This window comes from Esox lucius, chromosome 2 (genome assembly GCF_011004845.1).
Source record: "Esox lucius isolate fEsoLuc1 chromosome 2, fEsoLuc1.pri, whole genome shotgun sequence".
Taxonomy (NCBI): Eukaryota; Metazoa; Chordata; class Actinopteri; order Esociformes; family Esocidae; genus Esox; species Esox lucius.
Genome location: NC_047570.1, coordinates 31,352,693 through 31,378,012, shown reverse-complemented (window position 1 = coordinate 31,378,012; position 25,320 = coordinate 31,352,693). Strand labels below are relative to the sequence as shown.

General features: G+C 46.7%; 1 protein-coding gene across 1 annotated transcript in view; it reads left to right on the top strand.

Moving 5' to 3' along the window:
* The window catches only part of LOC105013975 (D-glucuronyl C5-epimerase B), a 51,795-nt gene extending 32,496 nt beyond the window's left edge, over positions 1-19,299 (top strand). The window contains exons 3-6 of the mRNA XM_010875886.4: positions 7,615-8,145; positions 13,922-14,173; positions 16,638-16,930; positions 17,040-19,299. Coding sequence (XP_010874188.1) covers positions 7,626-8,145; positions 13,922-14,173; positions 16,638-16,930; positions 17,040-17,771 — 1,797 coding nt within the window. The 5' untranslated portion in view covers positions 7,615-7,625 and the 3' untranslated portion in view covers positions 17,772-19,299. The remainder of the gene's footprint in view (positions 1-7,614; positions 8,146-13,921; positions 14,174-16,637; positions 16,931-17,039) is intronic.
* Positions 19,300-25,320: the final 6,021 nt, after the last annotated feature.

Below are 25,320 nucleotides of genomic sequence, written 5' to 3'. Positions count from 1 at the left end.
CAGGGCATTAGCTTCAAAGCAATTTCCTTCGCTCTCTGTCTGGTCTGAGAGAGATAAACAACGCTTCATTGTGCAGCACTAATGTGAGTCTACTCGTTTTTGTTGACCACATTGCGGTGAGTCTCTCTTAGCTGGGCTTGCAGTTCGTTATGGTCTTTCAATGAACAAAGTGATGGAGCGTAGAAGCCTGCAATGCTGCTAGGTATAGGTCCTATTGCCAGGTAAAACAGGCCTGTTATTTGAGTGTCATTATTATTAAGGCGCTGACGATAAATACCGGCTGGCAGGTACAGACCTGCTCTAGCTGTAATTGTCAGGACACGTTTTCGTTGGAATGAAGGATGATACCTACATGTGGATAACTCGTTACTACCTTACCTGGCTTTAAAACTGACAAGACACAACCGCACGCTTGATTAAAAACGCACTTTCATTGTCAATTTTTTTTGGTTGTTTTAGATGTCTAGTTTGAGTTCTCACATGAGTTCTCAATGCAGAGTCTCAGAGGGTTAGACAAGAACATATGCTCTTTGTTTTTCACAATGAACATCCGAATACAGGTTTTGATTGGACAGGGCTTTCACTGTAGCTCTAAGCGTGTGTGACCCAACTGGGGGTGGCTGGAGTGTTGAGGGCATGCATGTCATGAATGATTAACAAGGCAAGAGTCCAGCTGGGTGATTGGGTATTGAACTTCTGGAAGTTCTGCTCCTCCCCTGAGAGGCATAGTGAGATAGTAAATGGATGTGTGTCTGTGTGTGTGTATATATACACACACTCGACATCTTTCTCCCACACACACACACACACACACACACACACACATAGTATAGTGAGAAGAGAATCCTAAAATGTGTTTGGACATCCGGTCAGACTCATTAAAACATGGTATACTGTGCCTTCAGGAAGTATTCAAACCCTTTTACTTTCTCCACATTTTGTTTTGTTATAGACTTACTAATTTTGCCATCAAGCTACACATTTTAGCCTGTAATGACTAAGTTAAAACAATGTATCTTAATTTTTTTATGTACTCACTTAGAGTGAGTATTCTGATCCTTTGCCATGACGTTCTAAATTGAGCTCAAATTCATCCTGTGTTTATTCTTAATGTCTCTAGATCTTGATTAAAGTCCACCTGTGGTAAACTCAATTGGGTATATCAGGCACACACCTGTCAAGGTCCCTGACTTCACAATCCATGTCAAAGCAAAATGTCCATGCAACTCTCTGTAGTTCTCTGAGAGAGAATTTGTTGAGGCATATTTCTGTGCTAGGTTATTGAAAAATTGTAGTATTGAAAGTTTCCAGGAGTACCGTGGGATCCGTCATTGAGAAGTGTAAGCAGTTTGGAACCACCAAGACTCTTCCTAGAGCTGACTGTCTGGGCAAGTAACATGGCAAGAAGGGCCTGGTTCAGGGATGTGACCACAAACCCAATGGCCCCTCTAACAGAGGTTTGGTGTATTTCTGCAGAGCAGCACTCCAGCAATCAGGCCTTTGTAGCTAGAAGTAAGCCACTCCAGAGTAGAAGGCATATGAGATCTTGAGTGAAGACTCAAGATGCGATTAAGAAAACTATTCTCTGGTCGGATTGGACCCAAATTGAGGCCTGAATGCCAAACACTGCATCTGGTGAAAACAAGGTACCACTCATCACCTGGCTAATTCCTTCCCTTCAGTGAAGGATCATGGTGGGAGCATCATGCAGTGGGGATGCTTCTCTGCTGCAGGTCCTGGGAGACTAGTCAGGATTAATGGAATGCTGAACAGTGTACAATAGTGGTCCTGGAAGACCTAATCCTGGGTGCACTGTATTCACTTGGACCATATGTCCACTGCAATAGTTCAAATTCAAAGTGCTGGAATATAGAGCAAAAAAAAAGTGTCAGGGTCCCAATACTTTGGAGTTCTGCGTATATCTATCTCAGCACAGAGAGACCACATGTTTTTCTTCCACCTGGCACAATTTTTTATTTTTTTTGTAAGTTCAGACCAGATTGCTCTTAGTTGCCAATTTTTGTTTTTCCGGATTCAGGCTGCGCCAGCCGGTGCAACTGGCAGGTGACGGAGCAGGTGTTTTGTGCAGAATGTGTACTGGAAGCTAACAGAAGGTGTGTTTAATATATGATGAAGGCTGGCTTCCTCCTGTCTTCTGTCCTCAGAGGATCAACTCGCCATGGCAGGGCGTTCACACACCTAGGCTGCAGCAGCAGGTGCCTGCAGACTTGAAAGGACACGTGTAGAGGTGTAACCGTGGTTACCCAACAGATGTGTGGGTGTGTTTGTGTAATGTTACTTAACTTATTCAAACTTCGTTACGGATGGGGACCGTCTGCAGGGCGAGAATTAGTGAAATAATAAAATTTTGGAGACAGGTTTGTCTTTCCCAACTAGAGCTTCATCCCCCCGTGTACGGACACACGCGCACACACGTGCACATGCACGTGCACACGCCTCTCGACTCCAACCCAAAGGTTAACAGGCCCCTTAGCTTCAGCCTGCCACAGCTGATGATTTACATCAGTCTGAGGCCCTGCCTGAATTCACCCGGAGAGCATTGAAAATGTCAGCCATTTAGTTGGGGCCAAAACACCTGCGCCACACACACACTGGGGCTTCTGCTCCGGCGCCTCCCAGAGGGCGTCTCACCGGCGCCGGGGCGTTATCGATGTGATGGCTTGTGATTTCATTTTTTTTACACCAGAGGCCCGCGGTGGGATAAAATCAACTCTGCGCATCCCTGAGTTCCTGCCGCTGCACTGAGCTGCCATGTTATGAAAGGTTTACTCTAATCTGGAACCAGCCGGGAGTTCAGCAGGTAGCTAGTAACCGTCCAGGACTCCCATGCGGCTGACGTCGAAAATTCTTTGCTGGCATGAATAGATGGGGGTAAAGGTCCTAGAACACCCTCCGGATGTAAGTGCTTTTGCATAAATGGCACTAAGCCTTTGTAATGAGATAATGACAGGATGAGAGAATTAATCTAAGCACCCCAGGATCTGCTTCTTCCTCCCTCCAAACATTTCCAGCAAAACAACATTGAGGAAAAGCCTCTGGATATTTTAAACTGAAACGAAGGCCTAAATTTTTTTTTCAGTGCTCACTCTATAATAAACCTATTGGAGATCAGCTTTAGAAGCCATACAGTAAGTTAAATGAAAGCCAAACACCCATTTATGTTATCCACATGGGGTGTGAAGTGTCAAAATGTCTTTGTTTTTATGCAGTGATATTAAACAAACCAACTGGTGTCTAGGAAGTTCCAGGGCAGAATGGGATAGGTTTGTGTAGAGATGGAATTTGATAGATGTAAAGCAGCTGTTCATGTGGAGATTCCTGACATGGTAACAAAGCAGCTCAGCTGCTATAAGCATTCACCCAATGGGCAAACAACTTTCATTAGAGCCCGCCTGTGAGTGATGTCAGAGATGATTGGAGAAGCTCTGATCGATTGGACCTCAAGACCTTCCTGTTCGTGACCTTTGTTCAGCTTTTACAGTTTTGAGACCTTAGATCGATTCCTTAATTCCCTTTTTTCATTCCTCCTCAGTTCTATCAGACTTCCATTACAGAACGCCACAGAAAGGCAAGCTAGCAGCAGATGTCTTATTCATTTGGTCTCAATGTTGATGCTCAGTCAGTGTAAAAAGAACGACTCCAATGAGTGGAAAGGTTGGTTCTGACAACCAGAAGGCGACCGGGGCAAAACCATCTAGATTCTGAGGCCATTAAACCTGAAAGCAGTCTTTTCACAATCTCCCTAGTAGTCCTCTGTGGTGGCACCCCGCCCCAAAAAAATTCTCAGTAGCCATTAACAGGGCTGCTTCCAAATACAATGTGGCCCCATGCTCCTCTGGGGTCCCAGGGCTGGGGTCCCAGGGCTGGGGTCCCAGGGCTGGGGTCCCAGGGCTGGGGTGGAGGCCAACGACACTGAAGAACTCTTGCACCTCTAGGGAGGCCTAAGTCTGTTATGAAGCTCTTAGGAAACGTGTATGGCCGTAGCTCCTGGTATTTTCATGCTCTGCAGTATTTCAACCGGTGTCCTTCCTTTAGTCTTGTGTGTCTGTGTTGTGCCCCCCCCGGGCCCATGGGGAGGCCATGTGTCAATGAGAGGACGGAGAGTAGGCATGAACTCTGGCTAGTGCACCGCGGCGCCCGATGAACGCTTAAAGCACACTGAGGGCTTTGGATCACGTGGGCGGGCTGGAGATTGACACGCTGGTTTTAAACAGTTGTCCCGTGCTGCTCCGTCACATTTTTGGTATCTTTCCGTTCTCAGAAGCGGGTCGTTGGAATGCACCCTGCCCCCTCTCTTTATTCTCCACAGTCTGTCAGACGTAGCTTCTTATTCATCCTCCGCAGCCTTTCCCTCCATATCCAGATTGTTGTATTTATTTTTAGTATATTATTTTTTAGTACTTTCCCCTCTTAAGTCAGCAGTGCAACTTTTGGTTATTACCAGAGGGATTACATCTGTGTAACGCTTCCATAGTTGAGCTGATCCCCCTAGGATTACAGAGGCCCATCCAGATCTCATGCACATAAGTGGATTTGGGCTGATATGATCCATGAACACAGTGTCTGCCTCTCTAGATACGGGCCTAGTGGTGTTGTCTGAGCTTTAGTTCAGCAATACACGACACATTATACAGGCTACATTTACAGGTGACTTGGCAGATGTACAGTATGACCGATTTTGTTGTAGCCTCACGTTGTCACAACGTAGATAAGTCGTCATGGGCCAAGCATATGAATCCGTGAAGAAAACGTTAATGGAAAAATAAGCAAGGTGAAACTAGTCATAGATTCAGCCTTGCCCAGTAGTCCAGTTGCAGTGGTCCGGTTCTGATGGAGACAGGCAGTGGCTGAATGGCCACTGTTCTAACACCTCTCCTCAGGTACTTCTAGTCATTTCAAAATGTTGTGTTGTGATCCTGAACTAGCTCACCCTGATTGACTAGTCAAGGGCCAGATGATTAGTTGACAAGCTGAAACAGGTGCGCCAGCTCTGGAATAGTTAAAACATATGGAACGTTTGGCGTCCCTGAGGGAGGTTTGAGGACCACTGGAATAGCCAGTAACCATGCCACTGACTGAGCTCTGCAGGCTGCACACAACATAAAATATCAAATTATTTATAGTCAGGCCCTGAAGAGACAGACTGCTTATCTTTCATGTTGCAGTCCCCAGGCTTTCCCTTGCATTCTCGGCATTGTCACAGCTCCCAGCAGGCCAATCTTTTATCTCTTCACTACTGCTGACAGTTCTCAAAAATATCAGTCATCTATTTTTTTTCATACAGCAGTCCTTCTACTGCTGCCGAGGTCTGCCAATTCCAACGCAGATTTTCAACATGCGATGACACTTTAATTGATAACCGCAAGTTCAGAAATAACTTTTGCCCTCTGGCTGTGGATACTTCAGCTGATTCTTTAACTTTTACCCTTCAGCAGTTGATGCTTGGGTAAATAGTATGGTCGAACTCTGGCAGAATGATCGTAATCTTTATTAACAAATGATTGCATTCATTTCCGTTGTCAGCTGTCATGCAGGAATGTTTCATTGGGTACCTGTGGAACGATTACTGCCAAGTGTCTTGCTTCAGGGCAGAATAACGTGTAGTCAGCTCAGGATACTCTTACCACTATGCTACCCACCACCCCATATTAATATTGAAAAGCGAATTGCTGAAACAACCCTACAGAACTCAAGTTGGTGCGGCAGCTAGAAACCGTGAACTATCCATTCGGTCCTAGTAATTTGTGTTTTGTGAACATTGTTCATTATAATGTATGTCTGTTTTTATCGTACAAAATTATTCCTTTTTCCACCGTTTACTTTTTGCCATATTCCAGAACTATTTGTACTGAACGATGTTTTCACAAAACATTCTTTATGGTACTATTACTCAGATTTGGTAGGTGTGGCAACTGGCAAGGCATGGTATGAAACAAAGCATATTTAAAGGTCAGTGGCCATGTTGACAGCACTCCCCAACACGCTACGTAACTCCTCCCTGGAGGGGGTTGGAGCTAGAACCTACAGGATATCAGCTAAAGGTTCAGGGTTGGACAGAGAACCTACAGGATATTAACTCTTCAGGAACCGGATTGGAGAAAGCAACCCTGTAGGTTCTATTATGAACACTGAATAGTACTGTAATGTCACACTCATAGTATATTTTAGCTAATCACTATTTGGGATTCAGACCATTCCGGTCCGTAGTAATTGGTAATACGTTTAGCTGGTATTTTGAATAAAATTCTTGTTTGCACTCTTTACATATGGGTGGCACCAGCAGGAATCAAACCCAGAACCATTGGGGTTGTACGAGATTGAGCCACAATGAACCACAGTGTCTTTCCTTGCTGTAAAACTTTGAGACCAAAAACCACTCATTGTTATTTTATGTGGTGTTGCTAGGGCAGATGGATTACTCCCATTTCAGAATTAATGCACATTCAGTGTCCTGACCTTTAGTTGGGGCTGGATTAAACAGAGGCAATGAGATGAACTTGGAAGTAATGATTTTCCAACTCCTCTCTCCTGTGTTCTGAGAGAGTAATTGTCATTGCTGTATCTGCAACTCCTCAAGCAGTAGGCTATAATGAGTAAGGGGACAGACGAAGCTCCTGTTTGCTGATTTTTGTATTTTTTTTCCCGAGCCAATAGCAGTGCCAGAGAAACAACGTGGTTGCCCGTGTGACCCTCGGGCCCTGACCGATTGGTTCAGCCGACTAACCGAGTCAATCTCGTTTTCCCGTTAGTCGTGTAGGCCAGCTCAGCTCCTCTTTAGAAGTCTTCTCCAAACACTTCTAACTTTTTTTCTAAAAGTTTTCTAATTATTTCCATTCTGAGTTACACAGCAGTGCCTAGCAGCAACCAAGAAGGAACAGGCTATAGTTAGATAACCCACAAGTGGGCCCCAGTCCACCATTTTGAAAGCACCAGTCTATTCTACCTTGTTCATCCTCCACCACTGTGCTCATTATAATGGTTGGTGCTGACAGATGCACTATATGAATGGGCTGTACAAGCCTTTTAAGTGGTTTCTCAAGCCTTATGTAACTGGTGCTTTGAAAATGCGAGCAGCTGAACAAAAACGGCCATCTTCCGTTATTGCTGATTCCTTCACAGAGTTGATCTGTGTTCGATTTTCATCGAGTCATTTGCAGATGCTCATCAGTCACCTTTCTTAAGGGCACAAGCCTATTTTGTGTGAGCAACAGTGATTTCCAGTCAGCTCCGACAGCAGCATTGAACTGCTAATGTTGGACTTCCTGGATGTGCCGGATCAGTGTGTCTCAGCGAATAACATGTAGCATGTGTCTTCGATGTGTTACGTGCCACACCTTCAGAGACATTCAGGACTCAGCAAAACATTCATCGAGGGAATGCTAGAATTTCAGTGTTATGTACATTATCGCTCTATTTTCTTATGTATTTTGCTTTACATATTTTTCTTAATTCTTACTATGTAGATGTTGGGTGCAATGTTACAAGAATGTCATTGTGCAGGATGAAGCTCTGTTATTCGGTAAATTTGACAAACATGAAACTTCTGTTTGTGTGCATTGCCCACCCCCCCCCACCCCTCCCCCCCCCATTCAGGCGCCGTGACCATGCGCTGCCTCGCCGCCCGGGTCAACTACAAGACCCTGATCGTGATCTGCGCCCTCTTCACCCTCATCACCGTGCTGCTGTGGAACCGTTGCTCCAGCGACGCGGCGCTCGGCTTCCTCCCGCGGGCCCCGCCTCCGCCGCCGAGCGCCGACGAGGGTGACTCCAGCGTCGGCGGCCAGCAGCAGCAGCCGCCGCAGCCCCCCGAACCCCCTCCCGTGGCGGGCGGATCCTCCGGGATCAAGTACGAGGAGATCGACTGCCTGATCAACGACGACGCGACGATCAAGGGCCGGCGGGAGGGCGGCGAGGTGTACCTCCCCTTCAGCTGGCTGGAGAAGTACTTCGAGGTGTACGGCAGGGTGGCGCAGTACGACGGCTACGACCGCTTCGAGTTCCAGCACAGCTACTCCAAGGTGTATGCCCAGCGGGAGCCCTACCACCCGGGCGGCGTCTTCATGTCCTTCGAGGGCTACAACGTGGAAGTGCGCGACCGCGTTAAGTGTATCAGTGGAGTGGAAGGTAAACACCCACCCCCCCCGTGCATGTTGACCGTTGAGTTTATGGATACGCTTCGCCGTGCAACTCCTTGAATTGTCCGAAATGCTGCTTATTGATCAAGAATATCGTTGGTATTCTTGAAAACAGTCATGTTTTCAAGACAGGCTATTCTTACTTACACTGGGTTTGGGGAAATCCAGACATTCTCTTACCCTCATCTCCACACCCCATCAGCAGGGACCCGGGTTGGGGTTGGTACCAGTAGGGCTGTAGAGACCAGCACTTTGTGGTTGTGTGTGGAGCGACATCCGAAACAGACCGGTCTTAAACTGGTACGGACCCTGTCCATTAATTGCCATTTAGCTGCAGTGTCCGTACGAGAATCTTCCAGGAAACCCGGCTTGAGTTATCCACCCCTTGCCTGGTGAATAATGCACCGTGAATTGAGTTTCATTAAGCTAATGAAACTGGGATTGACGGGCGGTTTACTAGACCTGATTGTGGTGACCCCCTGCAACTTAACAGAGCACCATTTTGTGCCCGTCCTGCTGTGGGTGGCGTCTGTTTTACAAGGCAGAGGGTGGAATATTGGCGAACAGTGAAGTGTGAGGTTGTCTGTGTGTGGGTACAAAATCTCTCTCTCTCTCTGTGTGTGTGTGTGGTACGTCCTGTTTTGGTTTGTAGGCTGTGTGCCGTGTGTGTGGGTAGGTGTAAATATGTATGCCACACGACTTGGAATCCACACAGTATCCAAGAAGCACACAGACACTTGGTCTGCGTTTGTCCTTGTTGAGTCAGTCACAGAGATCCTGGGTAACCAAGCCCCTCCTCCGAACTCGTCCCTGTATTTATTAAGTCAGTCACTGAGCTCCTGGGTAACCAAGCCCCTCCTCCGAACTCGTCCCTGTATTTATTAAGTCAGTCACTGAGCTCCTGGGTAACCAAGCCCCTCCTCCTTACTCATCCCTGTCCTCGTTAAGTCCGTCACGGAGCTCCTGGGTAACCAAGCCCCTCCGTACTCGTCCTTGTTGAGTCAGTCACAGAGCTCCTGAGTAACCAAGCTCCTCCTCCAGACTCATCCCTGTCCTTGTTGAGTCAGTCACGGAGCTCCTGGGTAACCAAGCCCCTCCGTACTCGTCCTTGTTGATCCAGTCACGGAGCTCCTGGGTTACCAAGCCCCTCCTCCATACTCGTCCCTGTCCTTATTGCTCTGCCAGTCCACTTTCATTTATCTTCAAAAAATAAATAACAATTCTCCCCAAGGATGGCCTTCGGTTTTCGCACAACATTGACTGGAGCACATTGAATTAAGCACAGCACCCCTTTCACTGTTCGTCTGCAGCTCTCTCGCTCTCCCTTTACCCGGTTTTGTCTCTATCTGTTTTTGTCTGTCTGTCTCTGTGTGTGTCTCTCGCTCTCTCTCTCTCCCCCCTTTTTGTCTCTTATTTATTTTTGTCTAGCTCTCCTGCTCTCTGTCTAGCCCTCTCCTTCTGTGTGTCTCTCTTTCTGTGGGTCTGTGTGTTTGTCTCTCCCTCCCTCCCTCCCTCCCTCTCCTGTCTTCCTTCTCACAGCTAAGCTGCCAAGTTTGGATGGAGAGTACAATACGTCTCTTATCATTTTTCTTCCACCCTTTCTCTTCTCGTTAAACCCTTATAATTCTTCCCTCTGACACCTCAGTCTGTTCGTTCCCACTTTCATTTTTTCTTTCTTTCTTTCCCTAGAGGTTCATTTCATCAGATGCCACTCTGCTTTCTGGGTTTAGTCCAGCTCTGACCTTGTAAAGGCAATGTTACCGATAGAAGGCATGGTCCAAGTCATAACTAAAATGATATTTATGAATCATGTTAGTGCCCAACAGTGGCGTGTTGCGCGCATGTGTGTTGCGTGTCAGAACGAGGCCTGTAGTACGGCACTGCCAGAACGAGGCCTGTAGTACGGCACTGCCAGAACGAGGCCTGTAGTACGGCACTGCCAGAACGAGGCCTGTAGTACGGCACTGCCAGAACGAGGCCTGTAGTACGGCACTGCCAGAACGAGGCCTGTAGTACGGCCCTGCCAGCTGATTGGGCTGTTCGAGAGCTACGGCCAGAGCTATCAAGTATGAAGAAAGGGATAAAAATTTGCCAGAAAAGCTCAGTGTCATATTACAAAGACTATTATAATGCAATTATGCCTGAAGTGTAAAAATATAATAATTATCGGTGGTCTCACTTCTGAAGACTGTCCAATTATGCAAATTACAAAAATGTAAATGTAAAACCATGAACTATTTTTTTGATGGGGAAAAATAGGCCACCTTCTGTGGAAGTAAGTTGTCTTGAAAACAGTATTTGGAATCTACTGACAGCAGTTTGTCAGCACTGAGAAAGTCAATCCTCGACAGATTCATTCTTTGTTTTTTCTGCGTCACTCTAAATTTGTTGCATGGCTGAACTGCGCCCTGTCATTACGTCCAGCTGGGTGGTAAACGCTGCTAGCTTTGCCCAACGCCGTCCCGCACCACAGGTACGGAGGACCACATTGTGCCGGGGCGGAAAATAGGTCAGCCAGGAATTGAGCCGAATCCATTTGGAGCACTGTATGAAGTTGTCTGGAGCCCACTTACTCTCCGTCTCCAATGTAAAATAGATGTGGCGGGGCGCGCGCGCACACACACACACACATACACATGGCACCACTCAACCGCGACTTTGCATCTTTTAAAGGGGTGGAAGTAGCACTCCATTAATTAGGCCGCCACAGCCAGAGGGACCCGAGGGCTCAACAACAAGGTTGAGGAGCGTTTCTCCCCAATGTGCCCTGGTATCCATGGAGAAGTTATTTAACAAAGGCCCCTTGGGACATAATGCATTAAACATGGGCCTCTTTTCATCTTTGTCCCTACTTTAACCCTGCCTAAACACCCCGGGACCAAACTCATTGCTTTTCACCCTCCGCTGAGAGACTCCTCCACAAAGACACTTGGTCAGAGTGGAGTTGTCAAGTGGACACATTTGTTCCCATTCACTGTTCAGAAGGCAACTCTTTGATGCAGAATTGTTTTATGGAGCAGCAAGCGATGTGTTTGGACAGTGTACCTTACATTTCTATACCAGAAAGGCGAGTAGACACTGAGGCTTGTGTTATTGACCCGTTAGAAAGCTTTTTGTCTGAAGGAGGTTTGCCAACGTTAAAAATAACAAACCTTTAGAAATAAGCTCTAGCAGTGTGTCTTTCATTAGTGGAAGACTCTCTTCTCTCCACAGCCCTTGGACATTTTTATTTCTCTTTCTGGTCTGTTCGGTTTTGGATCCAAGGCTCTCCGTCCAGAGTGGGGGTGTGAGCAGCAGAACGCTGAGGATCCTGAATAGAATCTAGGCCAGACACGCTCTCCGAACCAAGACTTAATTTAACTCTTGGAGCGTGTAGCAGGGTCTGCAATCCACAGCTACGCTGCTTACCGCTGCACTCCTGATGATGCTCGGTCCTGGAGGAAATGAACTGGCCTCTACCCGTTCAGCACCGCGGGCCAGGCTCAACATAACCAAAGCTCAGCCGTAAGTGGGCTTGCTATTGTACAAACAAGGCCAGGCGGCGAGAGATGGAGGTAGGGAGTGGTGCTACAACAGCGAGTAGGTTAGAGACCCTTTTCTTTTTTTATTTACCACTGGATGAGCGGTACTGAAGTGTGGATGTGTGGAGTCCGATGGCTAGCGTCCATTTTAGGAAGTTGTCGGGATAACGCTGAAGGTTGAGGGGAAGTGTTTAAAAGGTACATCAGTTATCTGGGCTTTTGATAGGGGACGTTTTCAGTTTTCAGTATAAAATGTCTGACAACGTCTTTAAAAGGGAGCAGAGCTCAGGAAGACCCAAGCGACAGTTGACGCATGAGCCGCCGTTTCCACACAAAAACGGTTTCTGTGGAGAGAATGAGTCATCATCTGCCAGGTAGTCGACCCAGAACCAGAGAAATAGTGTGTGTATTTTTCACAGCAGAACCAGATAAATAGTGGGTGTGTATTTTTCACAGCAGAACCAGTGATATAGTGTGTGCGTGTAAGGTACCTGGTAACTGGCATACTGAACACTACAGTAAAGTCCCAAATTTTAAAAGGTCCACCAGGCCATCTTAACTATTCTATTATTGATAGCCCTAAGCTCTGCTGTCTTCCGGTCTGGTCTTCCTGGTTAATACTTTATCTAATATTAAAATAATTGAGGATCGCTAAAGGCTTTGTGGATCCCTCTCAGGATTTTACCTGTGCTAGTTAAGGTATATTTCCTCACAGTGGGTGCGGAAATAGGATTAGGAGATTAGAGACTCCTCTGTCTCGTACTGATTCACATTTGGAACCATGAAATAATTCGCAAGAAACAGTCTTATGTACCGATTCGCAAAAACAACCATGACATACCATACTGTTACATTGCACATTATCGCACTGCATCAATTAAAACAGTCAAATCATAGTTTGATAGGAAAAAGCACATTAGGTCTGCAACATCACGCATACCGAAATACAGACCAACAACTTACAGCCAAGTACTTAATCTGTGTCTAATCATTCAGCACACATATAAATTCCAGAACGTAAGTACTTAGAAAAACAAAGCAATCATACTAGCACAAAACAGAACCTCCCTGATTCAAGGACTTTGGTTCTCATTCTGCCCAAATAGCTAGTAGCCGACTTGGAGGCCATTAATCAGCCCACACTGCTGAAGGTCAGCCAGGAAACACAGTAAAACCGCTTTAAATGACTAACAGTTAAAATACATACAGTGGATAAAAGTCTACACACCCCTGTTAAAATGCCAGGTCCTTGTGATGTAAAAGAATGAGACAAAGATAAATCATGTCAGCATCAAAAGGTGCTTCAACAAAGTATTCGTTTAAGAGTGTGCACACTGATGCAACCAGGTTATTGTAAGGTTTTTATTTTTCATTTTTCCCCCTCTGAGATTTCAGTTTGTTTTTCAATTGAATGTTTCACATTATAGATCACATTAAAAGTGGAAAAAGTTCTGACATTATTTATCTTTGTCTCATTCTTTTACATCACAAAAACCTGGCATTTTCACAGGGTTGTGTAGACTTTTGATATCCACTGTATCCAAGCGGATGAAATGAGATGAGATGTACATGTTTCTGATTCTCTAACTATACATTAGCCTTGGTATTTCCGGTCTGTCGTGCGTGCACCTGATAGGAAGTTCCTGACTTGAAGTTCAAAATGGATTCTATCAATACACACGATGTACTGAACTCTTCTCCTGGTTCATAACTATTCACACTCTTAGTGCTTTACATGCTTACTCTTTCGTTTTGATTCACACTTTCCCTGCATCTAATGCTGATTTGTCTCTTGCTGGCACTTAGTCTCGCCTCAATTTACGCCAGCCCTGCTTCCATCTGTCTACCTCTGTCAGTGGTTTTTCCTCTCTGTCTCAGCATCCATTGCTACATCACTCTCTGCACCTCCCTGCCTCTGCACCTAACTGCCTCTGCACCTCCCTGCCTCCTTCGCCCCTCTTCATACGACTGTTTCTTTGTCCTCACTATCAAGTTCTGTCTCTTTATTTCTCTCTCCCCCTCCAATGTATGGTATTCATTCCCTCTCTTCTATCACTGTTTCTGATTGGAAGTTCGAAAGGGCTTTAAATATCCACAGCAACTAATTGCCTCTGGAAAGCAAATTACTTCCCTCTCAAGAATGACTTGTCTCTGTCTTCTCGCAGCTGGCATCACTCCTCTCCGACCATGTCCTGATGTTTCTAATCAGTCCGGTGTCTAAATGAACTGTCTCCTCCCCATCAGGTGTACCCCTCTCCACGCAGTGGGGTCCCCAGGGCTACTTCTACGCCATCCAGATCGCCCAGTACGGACTGAGCCACTACAGCAAAAACCTGACGGAGCGGCCTCCTCACGTGGAGCTGTACGACACCGCCGAGGAGAAGGAGAGCCACGCGGGCTCCCCCGGCGGGCCCTGGACGGTGCCCAAGGGCTGCAGCCTCACGCGGCTCTACGACAAGGGCCGCGCCACATCCGTGCGGCAGTTCAGCGCCCCAGGTATGAAGGGGGTATGCTGGGGTTGGGAAGGGGAGGGACATGGCCTTGAGGCGGCCAGGCCCGGAGTGTTTTGACCGCCTTTTGGCCACGTAACTCTGTTTCTACCCCCGGTCCTGTCCGAGCCGGTGCCTCCGGTACACATACTGCTGCGGGGCGTTTCGGTCCGAGCTACTGCTCTTTTCCGTGGGAACTCCCTCCTCAGTCTTTTACCGCTTTTCTGTCAGTGTTGAATGCCTGAAAAGTTGTCTCTTTTTTTGGCGGTGGAGAAATGGGGTGTTCATTACGTGGGTAGATGAATGGGTGGGAAGAAGGTTGGATTTCTGTTTCATTCAATTCCGATTTTTACCTCCATCTCTTTAGATCTTTCCTAGGCCTTGATCGTTTATATGTCGTCAACCTCCCCAGAGCACTGTCTTTCTCCGTTCCTCCTGTTCTATCCATCATCTGCCTCTGTTTTCCCTGCACTCTTTGAAGGCTATTACTTCTCTCTCTCTCTCTCTGCCATTTCATCCCCATAGAATCCCATCCCACATTCCCATCATTCCTCTATTCTGTACCAAGCCATTTCTAATCATTCTTACTTTCACTCTCTCCCTTGGTCCTTCTCTTTCTCTCCCCCTCAGTCTCTGATTTGTTCCTCAAGTCTCTCTCCTTATCTGGATCTGAGCCCATGCTATGAATGCCCCCCCCCCCACCCATCTCTGCCAAGAGGATCAATGAGTTGTATTTGATTAAAACCCAGTAGAATGTACCTCCTAGACAAAGCAGATTGCGATCGCTACTGTACTTCTTAGAATGTTCCGAGGTGGAGAGTCGTCTCGATTCTGGGCGCCAATGACCATCCTGTTGTTGATAATCCATTAATGCAGTCTCCTCCTCCAACAGATCGATCCCTATTAGAAATGGCAGGGCCTTTCCCTGCAGTAGTGGAATGGAGTAAATGTCACCAGCTGAGCCCCATATGGGAAAGTGTGTTCGTTTGTGTCTGTCCACTTCTCCGTGTGTCTCTCTGTCCTCTTTGTGTGCGTGCGTTTCTCTCTCTGTGTGTTGGGGAATGTTTGTGTTCATGATCACAGTGAGGTCTGTCCATTTGTTCAACCCTTTTGAGGTTTGTGATCTGTCGTTATGTGTTTGTGTGTGTGTAGACATTGACTGGCACATTGTGTGTGTCTGTGAATCGGTGCGCCTATGCCAAAACTGCTACATCTGATGTCTGTCTGTCAACTCTGTAGCATCAGAGAGGAGAGGGGATCTCGTCTGTATTCCCGGACCATCCCTTATTGATGTCACAGTAATCACAGAGCCCCAGTACAAATCCACTTACTCTGTGGATGGTCTTAAGTAATGGATTTATGAGTGCATTAAAGAGCCATAGAAAACCACAGCCCTGTCTGACTGCTGGCTCTGCTACCACTGACTCACTTCAACTCTTTTCCTCTAATTTGTTTCTCAGGACTGTCGGTGTCTCGACTCTGTCGGTGTCTCGACTCTGTCGGTGTCTCGACTCTGTCGGTGTCTCCCCCTTTTTTTTACAAGAGGAAGGGAGGTTTAGACAGTTTTGAGGGGCCTTAACAGTTTGAGAGTATTCACTCTGCACATTTGCAAGAAGTGGATAGATGTAAGATGTAAGGGATTCACATCCAGTTGGTATTGTCAAACTGTGGATTCGTTGCTGAGTTACTGCCCAAGAAGACTTGCACACTGGATAACAGGGCTGGCCTTTTCCCCAGGGTAGTTTCATCTCCCCAGGATTCGGGCCAAGCAGTGCTGGTTTCTTTTTAATTTTTTTTCTCTCTTGCCTTTCAACTCCCCTCCTTTCCATCTTCTCTCTCTCTCTCCCCCTTTCTCTCTGCACCCCACCCCATTTGACCTCCTTCTCGCTCTCTTTCACTCCTCATTGCTGTCCTCCCCCAGACTAGCATTTCTCCGTAATTAAGTGCTGTGTGCTGTGACACATTGTAACCAGGAGGACACTCCGTCTCAGAACCTGCTTGTCTGGCCCAGTCTAGAGAACGAGGTGACAGGGATGCCCAGAGTCTCTGGCAAATGCAAGCCTTCAGGAAGCTGTCCCAAGAATGGCATGATGGGGAACATAACGTTCCGTGGTTAAGGAGACATGACGCGACGGGCGGCTCCCGAGTGGCGCAGCGTTCCATGTCACCATCCTGTACAGCTGTGCCATTACGGCCTGTAGTTAAAAATTCTGACAAGACAAGGCGATTATTGCGAGCTGACGTCACGAAATTGGTAAGGAGGGAAAGAAAGGGCTGTTGCCGTGATGGGAGTGAAGTCATGCATAAATGCTTTTGAACTTCCTAATCCTGCCCACGGCAGAACAAGCCGTTCACGCCGCGGCGTCATCCGTTCAGCGTCATCCGTTCAGAGGGCTGTGATTCTGCCCCTTAGACCCTTCCGGCTCGGTAAACCACTGCGGCTGACGCGTTTCTTCCTCCCGTCATTACAGAGAACTCTGAAGGCATCTCCCTCCCGCTGGGCAACACCAAGGACTTCATCATCTCCTTCGACGTGAAGTTCACCACCAATGGCAGCGTGTCGGTGGTGCTGGAGACCACGGAGAAAGGCTCGCCGTTCGTCATCCGCTACGTCACCTCCACGCAGCTCATCGCCTTCAACGGCCGTGACATCACCTACGGCATCGGACCCCGTACCGCCTGGTCCGCGGTCACCCGGGACCTGCTGACCGACCTGAGGAAGGGGGTGGGGCTTTCCAACACCAAGGCCGTCAAGGCCACGAAGGTTGGTCTCACAGAAAACCACAGCATTTTGAGATCTGCCCGCCCTCGTACTGCCCAGCCGGGCCGGTACCTCAGTTCTCTTCACTCTCCTCTTCCTCCTTTGTCTCCAGGTGATGCCCAGGAAGGTGGTCCGTCTCATAGTCCGTGGCCGGGGCTCCATCGACAACGTCACCATAGCCACCACGGCGCACACGGCGGCCTTCTTCGCCGCCAGCGACTGGCTGCTGCGTAACCAAGATGAGCGCGGCGGCTGGCCCATCATGGTCACGCGCAAGCTGGGCGAGGGCTTCCGCCCGCTGGAGCCCGGCTGGTACTCGGCCATGGCCCAGGGCCAGGCCATGTCCACGCTGGTTCGGGCCTACCTGCTCACCAAGGACCCGGCCTACCTCAGCGCAGCGCTGCGCGCCACCGGCCCCTACAAGCTGCCCTCGGAGCAGCACGGGGTCAAGGCCGTCTTCATGGACAAATACGACTGGTACGAGGAGTACCCCACCACACCGGGCTCTTTCGTGCTCAACGGCTTCATCTACTCGCTGCTCGGCCTCCACGACCTGGCCGAGACGGCAGGCGAGAAGCTGGGGCGGGAGGCGGCCGCGCTGTTCTCCCGCGGCATGGAGTCCCTGAAGGCCATGCTGCCGCTGTATGACACCGGCTCGGGGAGCATCTACGACCTGCGCCACTTCATGCTGGGCACGGCACCCAACCTGGCCCGCTGGGACTACCACACCACGCACATCAACCAGCTGCAGCTGCTGGCGTCCATCGACAACGCGCCTGTCTTCCGGGACGTGGTGAGGCGCTGGAAGAGCTACCTTAAAGGGGGCCGGGCCAAGCACAACTAGCAGCTGTGTGCGTGCGCGTCACAAACTGGATAGGGGTGTTGGTCTTTTGGGTGGGTGTATGTCTGCAGCCTATGTAGCCGAGTGTGTTCAGTATCTGTGATCTGGTAAGGTCGCTGTGGGAGAGTGAATGGGTGCGGCCAGGCTATTACAGTCTCAAAGCTGTAAGCGTTTGGCTGTTCATTATCTGGATGATAAGAGAGAATGTGTTGTTGAGTGTGTTTATTGAATCGCCTTCCAAGCTGTTCTAACACCTCGTTTATTCGTTCATTAGTCTCTCCTCCAAGTGTATTTTTTTACTGTTTCATCTCAGTGTTTAGGAAGTGAGTAGCTGACTGAAACTTATTGTAAATGGTAGAGTATGGACATTATTTGGAGGAGAGGCTTTTACCACAGAAACATTATCAATAGTTTTTTTAAGTGTATAAGTTATGCATTTTGGATCAGGAACATCCCCCCTCCCCACTGACCCGTTTTACCAAAAGACATGTTTTCTCTATAATGTTGATTTGGCCCTTGCAATTGGCAAAGACAATATCCTATTCTGATCCCAGCCTATACCATCAGGAGCCAATATATAGGTCTGAACTGAGATCAGCGCCTAGCTACCACATCTTCATCCATCCATCCCATCTCCAGGAAGCCCGCCCCAATCCCAAAGGCCTCATCAGCACCTCACCACAATCTCGTCTGGTGCAGGGTTGCCACCCTGCGGAGCTGCCTAATCAGTTCAGGGGCGCCCATGTGACTGCACTCAGGTCAGTTTTATTGCTGTAGGACACGGTTGTATTTCAGCCCATCAGTGGGAGACCGTGTCCCTTATCCCTGGCCACAACTGGTTCCCATTACATCTCCCAGGAGCCTGGCGCATCATCCCTTACTTACTGGATCCGGAGGCTTTAGCTGTCGTCGCAGCATTACATCCTTTGTTTTTCATCTGCCAGGAAATATCGCCACCACCTCCCCGGAGATTCCGAGACTGAAGCCCTATTCAAGTTAATTAATAAACCATCCTAAATTCTCTCCGCTTTTCAAATCATTTGACATCGAAGGGGTTTGGTATTGTTTGCATTCGTTGTTAAAAGGGCGTTCTCAGAATGGTCTTGAAATTCTAAATATTTTGCTTATCACTACAGCGGTGCTTGCTAGCGCTCGCTTGTATGTGTGCGTATATGTGGTTGTGGAATAGTGGGCCAATTCAGGCGTCGTGTTGTGGTTGAAACGCTGTCAATGTCAGGTTCTCAATACAAACATAGCCGGCGGCTGAGGTTCTGAAAGCTGCCATAATTCCTGGCGCACGAAGACTTCCAGCGGAAGCCAACTAACGACGGTTGGTCTTTCTTCCGTCGGTTAGCTTGTGTGGGCTGCGGCCCGTTTAATCTCCGCGCCTGGCCTCCTGACAGGTGAATAAGAGCGTTGCAGAGCCACCTCTAATTCAGCCGCTTAATAGGCTTGCGTCCTGAGAGCCTGGTGGAGGTGCCGGTGAGGCAGCGAGGTAGGAGTACTAGCGCTTTGAGTTGCTAACCAGCGGCGTACTGGGACGGTTCCCCCCTCGCTGATATGGAGTCAGATCAAAGATAGTTTGTGAAAGGGATGTTATGCAGCTGTGCTACGGATGGATCAGGTTTCACCGTCTCCAATTGGCTGCAGGAATTTCCAAGTGCGTAGGGGGGATGTAAATGTTCTTTGTTGAACAGTCGGTTTCATTTTTGCAAATCTCCTTTTAACTTGATAAAAGTGAAATGAGCCGTTTTCAGCATTACTGGCCCCCTGGCTCTGAGGTGAGGACCATGACAAGTACAAAATAAAAGGACAGCTTTACTTTGAGACGAGGAAGTAAATGGAGCACACTGTGAGCTACATGTTTTCAATAGAACAAGCAAAGCTAACGTTTGAGGCTATGGTCACAGCCAGCATTCTTGTTGACCTTGGTTTACTATATCAGTGGAGTTTGGTGGAGTCACATTCAAACGGCCCAACTTTATTTCCTGCTGGCCTTTTCCTGTTTAAGCTGGAAAATGACAGCAGGAGTAGGGAAGATGGACCCTCTTTGGCACTTGTCCTCTTGTGACCTATTCTGAAGGAAAGGGCGCTGGTTGTTGAGAAATTGCACTCAAAAGCTGTACAAAATGATCTAATAAGGGACTAACTCAAATATTGAGATACCCTGATTTAGATTTGTAATTTTGTATTTCTTTAATCATTAGTTCATCATTTCCATGCTATCACTTTTCCCCCCTCAATTATATTACTATGCATATTTTATATTTGGCATTTTGATGGGACTAAGACTGAAGTACGTTCTTAAAAGGGAAAATGGGTCAGTTACCAATGGGGACCGTGTTTATTGAGAGCTTCATGTTGTTCATACCAAAGTTTTTAAAAGTGGGTGTGGTTTTTCTTTGTTGGTGTGTCTGTTGACTCCAAGCATTTTGTTAGTGCCAGTCTCAAGTCTGACAAGTTCAAAACTGGAATGGTTAATCAAGAGCGAGGCTGCCTTCCCTCTGAGGAAATGCTTGGTAGCTTGGGGATCAACTGCCTTTTGAAAATGTTCATTTTGAAATGTAGATTCTATAGAGTAGCATTGGACACTACAGCGATCAGAAGATATGTCAAACTCCGCTGTCTAAGGGGATGTGTGCAACTGTACAACTAATATTTCAGTAATATTTCAAAGGGAAGAATCTGCTTGAAACTGAGGATCCTTCTGGAGGGGTTGTGTGTTTACCTGCTTGTTTTATTTTCACATTGTTATGGAGCCGTTTCCTATTGGCTAAGACTTTATTTTATTATTTTGAGAGTAAAGCACAACTGCAGTGATTTCATTAGTTGGACAATATTTCTGTTTTGATTTGTTTGTTCTTCTGGACAATGTGCGTGCAACGCCTTCCTTTTGAAAGCTGCTAGTGTTTTTCACTGTGTAATTAATACTTTGTACAATCTTTTCTTCTCTCTCACCTTTCAACTGCATTCTTTCCACTATCCTGTAAATTGACATGTGCGGATCCAGTCACATGTGACTTATGCAATAAAATGTTTACTGGGTCCCTGCTGCCTAGGTGGTTCCCAGAGAGCGGTTGTACAGACTTTGCAATCCAAGCACAACGTGCACATGCTACAATTTTTTTATGCAGGGGGATGGGGATGGGGGGGGGGGGGGTGTAGGTAGTGTTTATATAAAAAGAGTGAAATCTTTGTGCTTAATCGCTTTTTAAAGTTGTAAATAAAGGTACATTTTCTTAGGTGTTGAAGTGATCCATTTCTTGGCACGTGCACCCGTGTCAGTGTCCCACTGTCTGTCTTTAGAATCTGGTGTGTGTCAAGCTGGACTCGTTCCTTGGGGTCCCTTGAAATGTTCAAACTAAATGCTCAGTCCTGTACGTCCGCGGAAGGAACATTGGAACAAGGACCTAATTAACAGAGGTCGGCGAGTTGAAGCACACTGGACTGTAAATTCGGTGAGGATGCCCAACCCGGGCTCAGGACGGCTCCCCCTCTGGTGACATTTATAGACTGCAGCCCTTCTCCTCTTTCACAGACCCTAATGATATCACCTCTACTCCTGACAGCCAGTTTGTCTCCCAGCCCTTTAATTAGCGGAACTCAGGCTCCAGGCTTTGTCTCTTTATAGGCCCTGCTGGCCTCCTCGCCGCCCCCTTCCTTGTCTCCCGCTCCGGTGTTATTTAGATGGATCTGATAGCTTTAGAGAATTCGTGGCGCTCCAGAGACCGGAGGCCCGGGAGAGAAGCACCGCAGCGGGGCTCATCTTCCTGCCTGTCTGATCAGATTAGTGCCAGGGTCACCCGACGCTTGCTGGGTCTGGGCCCGGTGTAACCGGTGTGCGCGGAAGCGCAGAAGACCAAGAGAGGCTTGAATGGAGCAGATTTCAGAATGAGAGGTGGGGAGGGCTGAGCGACGGAGAGCCGCAGAAAGCCCGGAGGCAATGTCGCACTTCGCCGTGTTATAGAGGAGTCTTCTGAAGTTGTTAATGCTACAGGCACCAAGAACTTTGTCGTTACATTTTATCTGTTTGCCAACCTTCTCCAGATGTTATTGTTCTGCTTTTGCACACATTATCTCACTCGCAGACTCTAGCTGTGCATCCCGGACGTTATCTGGTTTTGTTTTCCTGTTCTAGATCACGAGGGGTGGATCTAATTGGTTTGGCTAATGATCCCTCCCTGACTCATTTTGAACTCCAGTGCTTATCTAATTTAAATTCAGCCACAGAATAAACATTGTTATTGAATGCAGAAAAACACTGAAAATAGTATCAGCCATTTCTCCATTTCAGACAATGAGCGGAAGACCAGAATCATCAACCAAAGGCAAATCATTCCTTTCTGGATTACGATCACCGCTGTGGACACAACAAACCCCCAGATTAGCGTTGAGCTAGGCACTTCGTCTCGCCACTCTTATTGGCATTGTAATGAATAATCTAGTACACTGTGCCGCTAACTGGCAGCTGTCTGGGAGCCAGAGGTGACCTCTGGCATTGGGGCATAATGTGTCCCCTGGGTTGCCACAGAGTAACAGGGAGAGAGCCTGACCTGTTTACCCACCATTAATTATGAATCTGGCGGGGCAGACTGGGGCCGTGGAAGCGTCTGCTAGACGTCCTGCATAGAGACACGCTCCACATCGCCAACGGTCTTCTGAGCATCACGACCAGCCAGGCAGACATCAACCTACACGACGGACCAATTCATGCGATACGCTACTGGTCGGTTCGTGCTGATGTCACTAACCGCCGAGCTGGGGTCTGTTTTGCTTTGCAGAGCTGGACGGTGTGTTTTAACTGGATACACAAAGGTGTCCTCGACCAAATGGTGCTGTTGATTCATGCTGTTACCGCCTAGTGGGTTTTGTGCAGAACCGTTCCTTTTTTGGGTTGTGCAGGTTAGTCACATGGAAGGTCTTCACTTTATAGTGGGTAATGGCCCACTTTCTGCAGGGTCCCCAACGACCAGATATTTAGGTTGTAAGAGAAAATGGAGACCGTAACAGAGTGTCTGCTTCTACATATTATCTAGACCCTCCACCTTGCCATACATTACCAAATACTTTTACATATGTAAGAAATGTAATGCAAGGGAGTTTGGTTTCAGGCCAGTGTACCACACTATATATATATCCATGTCATCATTTGAATTTCAGAACTAGAGTGGAGTTTTCAACATTTCCCTGATGGGAGAAGTTATTATAAGAGGCAGGGCGCATGCGTAATAACTTAATCTCCTGTGTTATTTCAGTGTAATTAATTAACCTAATGGAATGTAATATCTGCTATTAACAACCTATGTAATAATGCGAAGCATGTAACAGATTGTAGGGGGTGTTCAGGTGATGAACGGGCTAATAGCACAGCTAGGTTCCTGCCACATCGCTGGGTTTATTTAAAGACACTTCAAAATTTGTAATGCTTGCTCTCTGGGGTTTAAGGCTGGGTAACTGTATAGATCAGAGTGGCTGATGTAATAAGGGCATTTATAAACAGTTTTGGCCTGTAATACCTGAACTAAGAATCTGTGTTCTCCAGTGGGCTGTGGAGCTGCAGGCTGACCTGTTTGTTGTTACCTGGGGAACCTTTCAGGATCCTTGGCTGTATTTAGTGTTTTCATTTGAATATACTGACATCTAGTGGAGAAGTGTGACACTGCAGACAAGTTGTAGTGACAGTGAGATTCAGATTTATGACAATCAGGAACTTGGTGGTCTGCCTGGTAGTCAACATACTACCATTCATTCAAATGCAGAATAACTCATTATTTTTCACTAACTGTATGATATTTCCATCATATGAGGTAAAATAATCAAAGTAGAGGTTTGCCTTAACTGTACATCCTGATGTACTTAATCAGTTGTTTATTATAGTCACTTCAGATGTATTGCTGATTTGAGTATATTTCCATCCATCAGCTTCCTGATTCTGTCTGGGGTCTGAGGTGATAACTCTTCCAGGCCTTTTTTACTGGACTTCCATGGAAGCAGTCATATGATGTCTGTTTCCCGAGTCCATACTGTCTTTTTGACTTGACCAAATGCTATATCCCTCCTGTTAAAGTAGAGAGGCAGAAAGGACTTGCATTACAGGATTAGAATACACGGATCAACACTGGTTTTATGTTTAGATTTGGCATCTTACAGTACATGGAAAATGTCTTGAAGACTAGTCAATGACCGAACAGGAAAGGAAAGATACTTCATCATGCCAGGATCATTCACTGATCCAACCTGGGGCAGGAGAGGACAAAACACAACTAAAAGAACATTAAATTAGTTATTGAAGAGGTTAATAGATTAATATAGAAAGAAACATCCAGGTCCAAGATGGAGAATATGGTATTGCTTCTTCCTGTCTGTCCACATTGACAACTGTCTTATAAGGGAAAAAGGTATTTGATCCCCTGTTGATTTTGTACGCTTGCCCACTGACAATGAAATTATCCTTCTATACTTTTAATGGTAGGTTTATTTGAACAGTAAGAGACAGAATAACAACAACAAAATCAAGAAAAATGCATGTCAAAAATGTTATAAATTGATTTGCATTTTTAATGAGTGAAATAAGTATTTGACCCCTCTGCAAAACATGATTTAGTACTTGGTGGCAAAACCCTTGTTGGCAATCACAGAGGTCAGATGTTTCTTGTAGTTGGCCACCAGGTTTACACACATCTCAGGAGGGATTTTGACCCACTCCTCTTTGCAGATCTTCTCCAAGTCATTAAGGTTTTGAGGCTGAAGTTTGGCAACTCGAACCTTCACCTCTTTCCACAGATTTTCTATGGGATTAAGGTCTGGAGACTGGCTAGGCCACTCTTTTTTTTTGTTTGAGAAAGTATTTCTTGAATCTTTGAGGTCCAATACAGACTTTTTTATTTCAACATCAAATAATTCATGGGTCACAATTGGAGTTGAAAATGTATCTACAGTGGAATGACAGTGTTTAAAGTGGTACAGACTAATAAAAAACATATCGCTTCAAATTAACATTTTGATTTGTGTAACAGAAGGAAGGAAGGAAGGAGGACATACAGAGTGAGGGAGGAAGACACTCGCATGGAGGGAATTACCTTCATGTTGGCTCGTTCCTTTCCTGTGTTGATGTATGGTGATTTACCACACAGGCTCATTTTTTACTCCGATGACAGAAGAAGGAAGGAAGAATGGAGAAGGAGCATAAAGGGAGGAAAAACAGGGATCTTAAAGAAAGGAAGACAGATTGGAGGTACAGTAAGGAGAAAAAAGTATTTGATCCCCTGCTGATTTTGTACGTTTGCCCACTGACAAAGAAATGATCAGTCTATAATTTTAAAGGTAGGTTTATTTGAACAGTGAGAGACAGTTCATGTTACAAAACGGACTATGCCACTATAATACTGAAACACAGTGTGGTATATCGTAACTTACCTATTGTCATTCCTGAAGGGTCTGCTGACATTGGGCTGGAGGTGCTGTCCAGCCTTACTCATGGTAAGGCCACGATTGATTTACTGTTCAGTCATTGTGGCACAAATTTAATTTAAAACTATATTTCTTTGTATTC